Source organism: Protobothrops mucrosquamatus, unplaced genomic scaffold, assembly GCF_001527695.2.
Source record: "Protobothrops mucrosquamatus isolate PMUCROS unplaced genomic scaffold, P.Mucros_1.0 scaffold449, whole genome shotgun sequence".
NCBI classification, from domain to species: domain Eukaryota; kingdom Metazoa; phylum Chordata; class Lepidosauria; order Squamata; family Viperidae; genus Protobothrops; species Protobothrops mucrosquamatus.
In genome coordinates, this window is record NW_015386772.1 from 283,472 (window position 1) to 297,242 (window position 13,771).

The following is a 13,771-nucleotide window of genomic DNA, read 5'->3' on the forward strand; positions in this document are numbered from 1 at the left end:
CTGTCAGTCAGCGACCCTTGGCGGATTCCGCCGGATCAGGTCTCCCTCAGTCAAGGACCCATTCTGCATCCCGAACCCCAGTGGCTCCAGTTAGCCGTCTGGCACTTGAGCGCTCGATCTTAACTGGGGAAAGCTGTTCACAAGGGGTTATAAAAGTTATTCAGGCATCACGCCGTCCGTCCACGAACCGCATATACGAGGCCACGTGGAAAAATTTCCAATCATGGTGTTCCAGACGTCAGTTGACACTTTCGGCACTTACGGTACCTATTATCTTGGATTATTTATTGGACGGTCTGGAAAAAGGTTTGGCCCCTAATACCCTTCGCAGGCAAGTTGCAGCGTTGTCCACAATCCTTTCATGCGACTCTGCTGAATCACTGGGTCATCACCCCTTGGTAAGGTCGTTCCTTAAGGGAGCCTCCAACCAGAATCCTCCTGTGGTACACAGGTACCCCTCGTGGGAGTTGTCAAGGGTGCTTCGGGCTATTACTAAATCTCCTTTTGAGCCCCTCAGGACATGTGACCTTCGTTCTCTGTCCCACAAAGTGGCCTTCCTCGTGGCTATTACCTCTGCTCGTCGCATTTCGGAGCTGGCGGCGCTTTCTGTGAGGGACGACCTATGTGTTTTTCAACAGGATAGGGTTACCCTTCGGTTAGACCCGACCTTCGTTCCGAAGGTCAATTCCTTATTCCATAGGTCGCAGGAGATTGTACTACCTGACTTCTGCCCCAACCCGTCGCATGGGTTGGAGCGAGAATGGCATTGTTTGGATGTCCGCAGAGCCCTTAAATATTATATTTCACGGACTGCGGAGTTCAGGAAATTGGAAGCCCTCTTTGTATCTTTCCACGCATCCACAAAGGGTCGGAAAGTATCCTCTTCTACCGTTGGGCGATGGATAAAGGCGTGCATCGCCGGAGCTTATAAGGCTGAGTCGCTACCGGTTCCGCGGGGGGTGACTGCCCACTCCACGCGGAGCGCGGCTACTTCAGCGGCATGGGCCACTCAGGCTTCAATCGAGGAAGTTTGCAAGGCGGCCACTTGGGCTTCGCCTTCTCCTTTCATTAGGCACTATAAAATTGATAAATTTGCCTCGGCTGAGGCCTCATTCGGTAGGAGAGTGCTCCAACAGGTTTTACTCCAAAGTGCCACTCGGGACAAGTCTGCTTCCCACCCTCAGGGACAGTAGGCTTTGGTATGTCCCAATGGTGGAGTCTCCATCTCAGTGCTGGAGAAGGGGCGTTGTCTTACCTGAACGCCTTTTCTCAGCACGGAGATGGAGACTCCACCTCCCTCCCTTGTATTTTTTGTATAAGCATAGGGTCAGTTAGTTTGGTGAGCCACAACGTCTTGCTGTCAGTCAATGGCTACGCTCGCGTCAAAGACTGGAGATCACGATCCAGGACGGGCGTGGCAACTTTGGCTGACTTGATCTGATTGGGCAGGAATACAGTCTACTACCCAATGGTGGAGTCTCCATCTCCGTGCTGAGAAAAGGCGTTCAGGTAAGACAACGCCCCTTCTCTCCTTTCCTCCCCAGCAATAGAAAGTACATGTGGTCAGATATGAGACCAGGTTTTTCAGTTCGCTGCTGTACAATACTAAAATATGGATTCCCAATGTTTTTCTTCATGGAATGAACACATACATGCAGTGTGTGTTTGTGTGTCACGTCCAGGTGGTGGTCTCCCACCTGAAAGCAGCAGAAGCAGCAGCAGCAAAATCCAGCCCAGCCATATTCACACAGCACTACAGCAGCCACTTACCGGTCCACCAGCCTGCTTGCAAGCCTTCTGAGACTTGTGACTTTCTGCTGGCTTCCATATTGACTTTGCTTGTTGGAAACCAACAGGAACTCACAAGTTACAGTCAAATGAGGGTTTAACATTTAATAAGGCACAGTCCACACAATGGCAATAAGGACTGGTGGGATTGCTTTCACTATGCGGTATAGTCACATGATAGTGCGCTTTATGAGTGCATCACTTACTGACAGAAATTCCTGTCCCAATTACCATCATAACTCAAGCATTAGCTATAAATAAAATATTACCAGTACGTTTCCAGGATACAGCACCTTTTACCAACTGTTTTACATGTACACTACTTACAATTATCATTTGCCACATTACCTTCATTCTCTGTTTTATCTATTGCTGAGATGTGTTTCTTCAAAAATGAATACCTCTTGTAATGATATGAACGATTCTGACAAATCAGTCTGGAAAAAAGCATCAACGGTTAGACTAGAATAAACTTATGTTTAAAAGAGATTAAAATGCTAAATATTCAAGTTTCGATCGAGTAAAATTAAAACAAAGTGTTGACTTGAGAAGTGATGGTGTAAATTCTCTCCCAAAGAAGAGATCTTTAACATCAGTCAACACTTTCTCATTTTTTAAATTAATTTTATTAAAGAATTTTTTATAGACTAAAACAATACATTTTTTAAAAATAAATAAAGAAAAGTAATAATAAGAGAAAAGAATAAAAATATACAGTGTGGCTTCCAGCCTTCTTTATAACAGTCATAAATGCATTTATGATTTACATAATGGTTTCCTGTTTCATATTCTTCCCTTTCAATTCATCACACCCATAAATCATAAGCTTTCTTCTTCATTTTCAGTGAAAAGTCCATAAAGGAAATTCTTTATTTTTCCAATCACAAATACAGTAACTTAGACTAAAAGTGGTGTATAGGATGTGCATGTGTGTCTCGAAAGAAAAGGAATAAAGGAAAGCCGGCTTCATCATTGCAGGACCTGGATTATCCAAGATTCATGGTCACTATGGAAGCGTAGCCTTGGGAGCCTGAACTGAATTGACTACATACATGGATTTCATTAGACCAGCACATCTTGCCTTAGATCAGGGGTAGTCAACCTTGGCTCTTTTATGACTCATGGACTTCAACTCCCAGAATTCCTGAGCCAGCTGACTCAGGAATTCTGGGAGTTGAAGTCCACGAGTCATAAAAGAGCCAAGGTTGCCTACCCCTGCCTTAGATACTAAATGGGTTGCAGAGGAGCCAGGCTTAAATATTTTATCTTCTGTTTATAGTGATCCCTTGACTAAATCCTTTGAATTTGTAACTCTGTTCAGTATCACACACATTCAAGTAAACACTCTTAAAGATTTTTTGCCATTTTACTTATCTGTCGGGTGACACACCTGAAATCTGCTCCTTTCAGAGTTTTAAATACATCGTGTGCCCTGTCATAGCACGGAATATTGTGGCTTGACATCAAGCTGTGGTGAATGTCAGCACCAGGAACAAATCCTTTACAGGGACTGCACTCTTCCATGTTACCTAAAACTCCCAGAACTGGAAGAGACTAAAATGAGAAAGATTGGGATTTACAAGAATGCTGTTTGATTCTCTTTTTCCTCAAGAGCTTCAGCATAAATTTAAATATGTTAGATGATTATAGCCACACAATATATCTGCAACATCTTTGGACTATTTCGGCAGGCAATGATGATGAAACTGTTGGTGCCTGATTAACAGAGTGGTGTTTAAACCAGAATTTTGAGCAACAGCTGCTTACAAAATATTTGCAATTTTTCAGTAATCAATTTTATTAATTTTTTTTATGCCATCCATCTCTCCTATAAAGCAACTCTGGCCGGCTTACAGATGATAAAAAGATAAATTGAAAAGTAATTAAAATATTAAAACTATGCAGATTAAAATTTTAAAACTATACAAAATTTACCTGCATCTTTAGAGATAACTTGACTGGTTTATCCTTCAGCAGACCCCGAAGGCGAGCGACTTGGCAGCTGGCTTTGGGTCCACTAGAAATAAGCTCTGTTGCTGGGCAGCACCGATGAACTTTCAGCGCAGTATTAAAGGACGCTTGTATCTTAGACTCTTTTGTTCAGATGCGCCAGTTGAACAATGGCACAGAAAAGACATTGTAAGAAGAGTATCAGTCAGATCCTTACATCTAAATAATTCTGTTAACTCATTCAATTCCAATTAACTTTTAATAGAATTTCTGGCTTAATTCTGGAATTAGATCTAGAATAGATGTGAGACATTATAAAAATCTAGAAATTAGTAACAGCGAGGCTACATAATACATTAAATGTAAGTGTACTCACATTTAGCCCCATATGCTGCTCATATTTTAGTGAACAAACCATAATCTTATGTTAGATAAGAAATTTTAAAAGCCCTAATATAAGAAACTATACAAACCACCATAAACCTTTTTACCCCAACATAAGACTCTTAGAGAAACATTCATTCTGATCTTTGTCTCTATCTATCTACATATCTATCTACCAATATCATCCATCCATCCATCTACCCACCCACCACCCACCTACCTATATCTATCTATCTATCTATCTATCTATCTATCTATCTATCTATCTATCTATCTATCTATCTATCATCTATCATCCATCCATCCATCTAAGTTCAGTGAATGACCAATATTGAGCATCACCAAGGAAACCTATCCAGGCATACCCTTTTTGAGAAGGGCAGCTTTTGCTCAGTATTATAGCTGAATGGCACATATGGCCTGCATGCTATGCTACAACTATGCGGGACTGCAATTCAGTGATATTTGGAAGGTCATAAGAATTTCTGCCTTTGAGCCAATCTTCCAGACATCACTGCTAAGGACACTTACAGGTCTGGAAGGAGAATTAGATCAACTACACAAATTACCACATTGCCTTTAAATACGATAGCAATGTTACAGGAGGAGTCCAGAGAAGAGCACATCCCAATGCTTTGAGGTGAGAAAAAGCTGCCCTTCTCAAAAAGCACGCCTAGAAAAGTTGCTTTGGTGATGCTCAATGTTGGTTATTCACCAAACTCAGATTAATATTATTAACTTCAGTCAAAACTGACCAGTAAATATTCTCTGTAACTGTATACCTGATTTGGATTTCTAGGAAAGTATAACAATTGTAAGTATCTAGAACTCCCCTGGAATGGAATCTAGTGCCTACCTTCTCTACAAGGGTCAGGAACCGGGTTTTGGACTACAGGCTTTTGGTACAGCTCAAAATCAGCATATCGTTTGTCCCATCTCCATCTATCCCGATCCAGAACTGGCTTCATAAAACTAGCATTGAAAAAATTCTCCTGCCATTTCTAAATGAAGGAAGGAAACATAATAAATTTATCGATTTGTTTTATTTGTATCCCATCTTTATTATTTCTGCAAATAACTCAAGAGGGTGTGTGTGAACATAACCTAATACTCCTTCCCTCTCCTGTTGGGAGGCTTCTCCAGAAGAAGCACCCTGTGAGATAGTTTGGTTGAGAGAGATAGAGGTCCACAGCTGCCCAACTGGCTTTTATTAAATTAAATTAAAAGTCCTGAAAACCCCTACCTGGAAAATGTGCCAATGACAGCAAGCATCTTGAATGTCTTTTAAATTCAGAATAGGCTGATTAGTGATTTGAAGCAGCTTAAAATTATTAATTATTTTTACCCTGGCCCAGTGTGTGTGTGTGTGTGTGTGTGTGTTTTCAAAAGTTGTTTTTCCTTGCCTCCTCCCTAGGGCTGAAAGGGAGTGACTGCCCCAAGGTCACCCAGCTGGCTTTGTACCAAGGTGGGACTACAACTCCCAATCTCCTAGTACTTAGCCTAATGCAGCGGTTCTCAACCTATGGGTTGCGACCCCATTTGGGGTCGATCGACCATTTCACGGGGGTCGCCAAGCAAGGCTGTCCGCCATTTTTTTCCCCTTTTCCGGCGGGTGCCTTACCTCCCTTGGGCTGGGCCAGCTGGTGGTTGGCCTGCTCCGTCTCTGCCACTTGCCAGCTACGCCTCGGCCGGCGCAGGGGGCGGAACCACGCATGTGCGGTGCTCCCGGGCAGGGAAAGTCCTTGACTTACGACCGGTTGGGTAGTCCTCGACTTACAACCGGTTTAGTCCTCGACTTACGACCGGTTGGGGGTCGCGGCATTAAAAAGGTTGAGAACCACTGGCCTAATGCCTTAACCATGTTCTAATTTGTTTTGTATTATATTTTATGTATGTATGCATTTGTGTCTGTGTGTATAGTATTTTGTGCGTGTGTGTGTGTATATGTGTGTGCAAATATATGTGTGTGTGTGTGTGCATACACACACACACACACACACATAGATATAAATATTCTGCCTACTCCTGGGGGAGGGAGACAGTAATCTTAAATTAAAAATATCTTTCTTTTAATTTTTGGTGATATCTTTGCCACAGATTGATTTGAAGCAGAAACATGGGAAAATTTAACCTCAAATAATGATTTTCAAAAAGCTTTTAAAAAACAAAACTATTGACATCTCTTTGAATTGTACTATTCAAAGCCTTTTGGGCCACCACTCAATTATCATCAGTTCTTTTTATCCCTGTTTATAATTGTCCACCATTTTAATATACATGTACCCTATCAAATTTATATGTCAAAATATGCTTTGGACAACAGAAATAACCGATTAGAACAACTGATTTCTGTATAGTATTAGTGAAGAACCTTGAAATGACTGTGACCCTGATGCAAATCAAAATGTTTATTTTCAGGAAGTTTTAGAAAATCTGTGGTGAGTAGTGAACCTGCTTGTTCTATAGAAAATAAAGTTTTGAACAAAGTGAATGGCTTTTATCTGGGATAAGGGATGGGAAAGAAAATGCAACAGCAATTGCCATTGTAGGTGCCATGGCCACTGTAAAATCGCATGTGTCAGGCCCCTCAAGTCATTTTCGGGGCGCTGCCATTCTGTTGGGAGGGGGGAGGCTTTTCCTCTGTTGGGAGGGGGGAAGTCGTGGGCTCTGGGATGTGTTTCTTCTGCTTTGTTCTTTCAAGCTTTGATGTATCTCTTTGGGTGTGAAAGGGGGAAGAATGTGCCTAGGGCTATCTGCCTTATCTCTGCTCCACTAAGAAGATGCAACACCTGGGAACAGAGTTTTATCACTCCTTCAACTGCCAGTTCCAATAACAATTTCACACTTGTGGATTGGCTGGATTTAGACTGGGCAGTTGGGTACCTGGGAGGGGTTTTGAAGAGAGGGGTTTAATGTAACGTTTCGCACGGGAATTATTCAGATCTTGCCTAGCCTTTCTGCTTTCACTATCTCTCAATAAAAGCTCCTGTTGCAACAATGGCAGTTTCAAGAGTTCTGGTTTTTTGGGACTATTTAGCTGAGGCAGAACTTTACAGCGTTGTCCAAGAGAAACAAAAACAATATTAGGAAAAAAGAAAAAAATATTTATGTAGTATTTGACAAATGAATGTGGCTGCCCATAATATAGCTCTCCTCAATTTAAGGATCTTTAGCATCTTCCATATGTTTCATGGAGAGATCCAGAGACAAGCCTTTGGTCCTGATCAGTTATAATCATGCATGCACTGAAATACCAATTAGATGTGGAGGTGTCTCATTACTGTTCTCACATATTTAACAGAAAAAATCTAGGTATGTTTACCCACACATTGTGTTTACCCAGAAATAAATATTGAGTTCACTGAATCTTTTTCCTAGGAAAAACAATGAAGTCTAAATCTTAATATCTCTAAATCTTACTATCTGCAGAAGAATCTGAAATTAAATAATATAAAAACAGCTACCAATTTGCTTATTGAAGCAGCACATCACTCCCTTTTCTTTATCCCTGCACTTCAATAAGTGAAGTGAAAGTGAAGTAAAAAAAATTCAGATCCGCTGTGAAGTGTATCCTGTTCACAAGAGTTAAGGGAAACAAAGAGACTTACTAAATGTGCATTGGACTCTATATGTTAAAATGCTACACTAAATTTAGCAATAATATTAATACAAATCAAGCATAACCTGATAAGCATATACTACTGATTAACTTCTCTGCAGAAATTTGCTTCATATCCTCACAACAATAAAACATTTACCAATAACATTGGAGTGAGTTTCAAGTCTGAATTTAGTCTCAATCTGGCCTGAGACAAATATCAATTCTTGAATTTTCCTCACAGTGTAGCGATGAAGCATGCTATTCCTAGTAGATGATAAATATGGCAAGTTGATAGGAATCTAAAACTTATAGTTACCTCTCTTAATTCTATCACTCGTGCCTCATCAGGCCTACGGGGATGTTTGTTGGAGTCTGCGCTGCTCTTAAATCCAGGATTTGCAAACCCTCCAGGATACAACCACAATTTCTTTGATAGTTGAATACGTTCTTTTAATATACTGTCCTCATCCACTGGGTCAAACATACCTGACAGATATTCATTATAAGCAAATCTTTTTCCTGGCATCTAAAAAAAGCACACACATACAGTATATATAATTATATTTATATATGCACACATTGTACATACACACACCCTGAACTCTAGTGGAATTCATCATAGACCAATGCAGAGAACAGCCTTCTCCAACTTGCTGTCATTTATACAACAATATACAACTACTCGTACCTCAACCAACAAGGTCCAAACATCTAGAATATACAGTAATACTGATCCCAACATATCTGGAGAATATCACATTTGCGTGCCTTTGTCTGACTCTGTATTTACTGAAATAAATTCAAAAACTGTTAACAAATGAGGGTGAAGGTTCATTCTCCGAGCTTGTGGGTTGGTTTCCATTTCCAAACATTTCATTACCAGGCTAGGTAACATCTTCAGTGGAGTTTAGGGGATGTCAATGTTCTTAAACAGAAGAACACTGACACTGACATCCCCTAAACTCTGCTGAAGATGACACCTAGCCTGGTAACGAAATGCTTGGAAACCAACCCAGAAGCTCGGAGAACGAACCATCATCCTCATCCTACATCCGAGCTACAGATATTCACCACTACTGCAAAATGTTAACGAAGTTTAATATTTTCATTTTCAAACATTAGGCATGTAATGGATGACCATCGGTAGTCTTATTTATTTTTATCTCATACCCAGAAAACTACTATTCTTTACACTTCTTCTCAAGTCACTTTTCTCCTCTCTCCCCTCACTGAGGCAGCCCAAATTTTGAGGATCACTAGAGGCACATCAGTATCTAGCTCTCTGCTCTCCAATTTGGAATTTCAGCAGTCCTGGAACAACATGCCTAGACTATTAGACGTTTCCGTGTAGATTTCTAGGAAAAAACATGAAAAAATTTAAAGACAAATCTTGTTTCCTTGCCTTTGCCATTTCTTGTCGAAGTAGCTTCTTTGCAATTTCTGCTGAATTTAATGTCTGACAACTATAGTTAAAGATAGCATTTTCACCAAAAGGGAAAGCTCTGATAGTTCTCGGGATGTCTCTTTCAAATATCTCATTGAGGAGGTTCACATATTCAATATTGGACTGAAAGACATATAAACATGTAAAATTACACTAGCTTTGAATGCATTCCTTCCCCTCCTCCCCCCAAATATATTAAATACTCTGGAAAATATCAGTAATTAGACTGGCAAATACAGAACACATATTTCCATTAAGCATTAGAACAGTAAATTAAAATTAAACCTGTCCTCTCTGCCAATTTTCTGAAAAAGGATTTCCTAAGATGCTACCTTAAAGGCAATATTCTGCAGGTAACAGAAAAGTAGAAGCCCAATTCTATTTGTGAATGAACATTGTCTTGCTAGCAGCCAATCACTTTTAGTTAAGATAACAATTCAATTGTATCTCTCATACAAAATTAGTTATGATATCATGTTAGAAGTAAATGGTTAAGTTAAAAAAAATCACAAACAGTCCTAAAAGCAATTCTTCAAACATTTGCAATAATTGGATAGTACTTTATAACAGGGGTCCTCAACCCCCGGCTGCAGCACACTACTGGGCAGCAGCCTACTTGAAACCGGGCTGCGCGAGTGATGGGCCAGCAGGCGCATGTGCGCAAAGCTCCACTCACGCGAGCGGAGGATGCGAGTGGAGAAAGCTTGTACTTGCGTGCGAAGCTCCATTCACGTGAATAGAGCTTCCCGCGCAAGCACTCTCCACTCACTCAAATGGAGCTTTGCACATGAGCGCAAGCACCCTCCGCTCACGCACAAAGTTCCATTCGAGTGGAGGGCGCATGTGCCCGCCGCTCACACCAATGAAGCTGTGTGCATGCACATGCACCTACAGTTCACATGCCAGCCCCTTCCCACGCCTGGGCCAAGCCACCAAGGTGGGAAGGTTGGGGATCACTGCTTTACAAGACAACTATGTGTCTTAAGGGATGAAAGTACTTCTCCTTTTAAACTGACATCTTATGAATTGTCAGGCCTAGCATAATTATGCTAAACACAAATCCTCAGATTTGTTTTCTGAGAAAATACTATTTTCAGGTCACAATTGCTTCCATACAAATGAAAATACCAGTAGCTTGCCCTTCAATTACAGGTACTCCTCGACTTACAACCACAATTCAGCCCAAAATTTCTGTTGCCGAGTGAAACATTTGTTAAGTGAATTTTGCCCAATTTTGCGACCTTTCTTGCCACAGTTGTTAAGTGGATCACTGCAGTTCTTAAGTTAGTAACACTAACACGGTTGTTCAGTGAATCCTGGCTTCCCCATTGACTTTACATGTCAGATCAAAAAAGGTGATCACATGACCCTGGGACCCTGCAACGGTCATAAATATGAGTCAGTTGCCAAGCATCCGAATTTTGATCCCTTGACCATGGGGATGTTGCAGCGGCCATGTGAAAAGTGTGAAGCAGTGTGAAAAACAGCCATAACTCATTTTTTCAGTGCCGTTGTAACTTTGAATGGTCACTAAATGAATAGTTGTAAGTCAAGGACTACCTGTACTAGAAAAATTACCCTCTGAATAAGTGTCTGGCCAAATAGGATGATGTGGTTGAAGGCTGCACTAGATTTACCTCACAAGAATAGATTCACTGAATACAGAAATCATTCACAAATTTATTCCAGAATCCATTAAGATTATATAGAGATTGTACTTGGATCAAATGTCCCTGGAATGGAGACATTACTTTCACGTGGGCTCCAATCTGCATACTAAGGAACCAGTCAACTTACGGCCCCAATTGGGACTGGGACTTCTATCATTAAAAAGAGATGCAGTTCCTAAGTGAGCAATGGCCAATTTTACGACCTTTCCCACCCCCATTGATGTAGCTTGTCAGACGTTTCATGGGGAGGTCAAGAATGGTGTTCACCAGGATGCTATAATCATCATAAATGCACGCCGGTAGCCAAGTACCCAAATTTTAATCATGGGCACACTGCAACGGTTGCACGAAGACCAATTACAAATCACTTTTTTTCAGCATCGCTGTAACTTCAAAAGATCGTTAAACGGATGGTTGTAAGTTGAGGACTAACTGTATGTGCAGCTGTATGGCATTAAAAAAAAAAGGAGGGGAACCTGCATAACAGAAGCTGGCATCTGGTAATGAGCCCCACCAGCACAGCTAAAAATTCACCTTAATAAAATCTGTACAGGTTGCCAATTCTTTCTGCGAGGCTATTTTCACTACTGCGTTTCACCCACCTGGATATAATTATGTGGTGCCTGGCTTTCTTGTTCCTTTTTTCTCAGTACATACTTCTCGTTGTGGTTATCCAAGTGAGAACACCCATACTGCCTCATGCTTGGATCCTTTTGCATTTTACTGACTGATTCCAAGATCTCTGGGGGCTCCCTTGCATACATGTCAGCTTTAGTCAAGGGAACCCCAAACTCCTGACTCAACATTGTGATCATTTCTGCTGAAGGCAAGAGACTGTAATGGACCACTTCCCTTAACTTCTTACTGTGGCAGATGTAATCAAGTCTGCAGTGTGGAAAGAAAGAATGAACAACGGAAGATCAGTGCTGTAATTTAAATAAGGGAACTATTAATTTGTTTTTAACTCGACTACTGTTGGTTTTAAATTTTTCACCTTAACTGCTGTTGAAAAGCAGATTGCATCTCTTTTTAATAAAAAAAATCACCTAGCAACAGATTACTTTGGACCAAGAATCAAAACAGTGAAACCAATCACACTGACAATGAATATGAAACAAATATAATAGATTACTATGTCTATTAACTACTGTCCAATCTGATGCGTTTGCAGGTAAACTTAGAACTTCTCCAGTTGAGTTATGGAAAGTTTATATTAAGTATTTATTAAATATAAATATTGTCTACTGTTTATTTTCCAATATGTCAAATCATTTGCAGAACTCTTGCTCCACTCTTTTCGGGTGTAGCACTGAGTACTTGTGTCCTAATCAGTTCTACAGAGGTTCCAGGTAGCAACAAATCTCATCTGGACCAGGAAGGGATCAGATTATGCATTCAGAGACAAAACCAAACCCATTGTACATTCACCTGAGTCAGGCTGAGACTACTTGGGACAGACCTAGAGCTATCGTGGAGGCCATAAAATCTGAGTTCTGCCAGACCCTCACCCCAACCCAAGATAAATCCTTACCATACTCAACTTCTAAATCTACATAATTTGTATGCCACAATCTAACAAAGCTGTAACCTGGAAAGAGCTTCAAAACACGGCTGAGGAACCATATCCCTGATATATAACAAAGGTTGCTTCATGATGCTTGACAGTGGCTTGCAGAGACGGATGTGAAGCAGGATAGCTTCAAGATCTATATACAGCCGCTTGTGAAAAGACAGGTGTGAATTATAGAAAATCTGTAATCTCCCACGTTCCGTTTCCTGCACCCTGTAAGATAGGAAATTGGACTACATTAACTAATAAAGCCTTCATTTCTTCTGTGGAATTTGACTTTTAAAACACAGATACAAATCCTGTGAAATAAGTAATAAATCTCTGTACTGCACATCAGTTTTCTACAATTTTTCCAATAAAACTACTCTTGTGTAAAAGCAACATGAAGACACAAATGGCATTCCTGAAAAGGCAAATCCCAGCAAAATAAATCACAGTATTTTTAAAGAGCATAACTAAGGAAAACCTGCACCAACCATGGTTTACTGGTCTGAAACATGCATTTCTCGTCATTTGAGACCAGTCCATATATAAAAATAGGGCTTGCTGAGTTGGGGGAAACTGAAGCCAATTAGAATTATGAACTTTTCCAGCTGCTTTAGGCCATTCACATGCAAACCTAGATCTCTGCTTGTGAAGGATTGCTGCAATAATTAATATCTAGCTGCTGCCAAACTCAGCATATTTAACATTCTGCAGAAATAAAGGCGAGACTATAAATGAAGTACTCAGTTCAGCTTTCTTTCTTGTAGCTGTACTAATGCTATGTTGGAATGAACTGCATTTTAACTCTCCAAATATAGCAAATATGCTACTCCTATCTATGCACTTCCTATAACGCTGATACAGAAATTTGCATATAAAACAAAAGGTGTGCATCAAAAAGCAAGTATAATATGAAGCTTTGGGCTCAAAAGGCATTCCCTTTGGTGTGAATGAGAAAAAGAGGGCACTTGCCACTTTAATACATTCAAGTATAGTTTGGTCTAAATATTGTGTCCTGTTAAACTACATACCATATGTGTTGTGAGACATTCTGTTGTTTTTAAAATAGGTATGTGTAACAAGCATAGGAATAACCTTGAGGAACAGGAGAAAGAGCTGCAACCAAAGGCAAGAGTCAGACAAAAGAAATGTGAGTCTTGTGCATAAATGTAATTTGAAAAAGCCTCTTAAGACTTGATCTTCCCTAGTTCTGGTGAAGATAAAGAGGGAGTGGGGAGGCACATTCAGACTTACAAGGTTCTTTTCCTGTAACCTTGTAATAAAAAGTAGTACCGTAGTAGCCTGCACGACTTTAGTTTCCTAGTTTGGGCTACTTGGAAGAGTTGACAAATATTTCAGCACCAAGGATCATACACAAT

General features: G+C 40.5%; 1 protein-coding gene across 1 annotated transcript in view; it reads right to left on the minus strand.

Moving 5' to 3' along the window:
• KIAA1257 (KIAA1257 ortholog) overlaps nucleotides 1-13,771 on the minus strand; it is a 53,414-nt gene that overhangs the window by 7,430 nt on the left and 32,213 nt on the right. Inside the window, exons 10-17 of the mRNA XM_029284229.1 lie at nucleotides 12,426-12,620; nucleotides 11,440-11,722; nucleotides 9,126-9,290; nucleotides 8,040-8,249; nucleotides 4,979-5,123; nucleotides 3,724-3,881; nucleotides 3,179-3,342; nucleotides 2,137-2,225 (exon numbers count right to left, since the gene is read on the minus strand). Coding sequence (XP_029140062.1) covers nucleotides 2,137-2,225; nucleotides 3,179-3,342; nucleotides 3,724-3,881; nucleotides 4,979-5,123; nucleotides 8,040-8,249; nucleotides 9,126-9,290; nucleotides 11,440-11,722; nucleotides 12,426-12,620 — 1,409 coding nt within the window. The remainder of the gene's footprint in view (nucleotides 1-2,136; nucleotides 2,226-3,178; nucleotides 3,343-3,723; nucleotides 3,882-4,978; nucleotides 5,124-8,039; nucleotides 8,250-9,125; nucleotides 9,291-11,439; nucleotides 11,723-12,425; nucleotides 12,621-13,771) is intronic.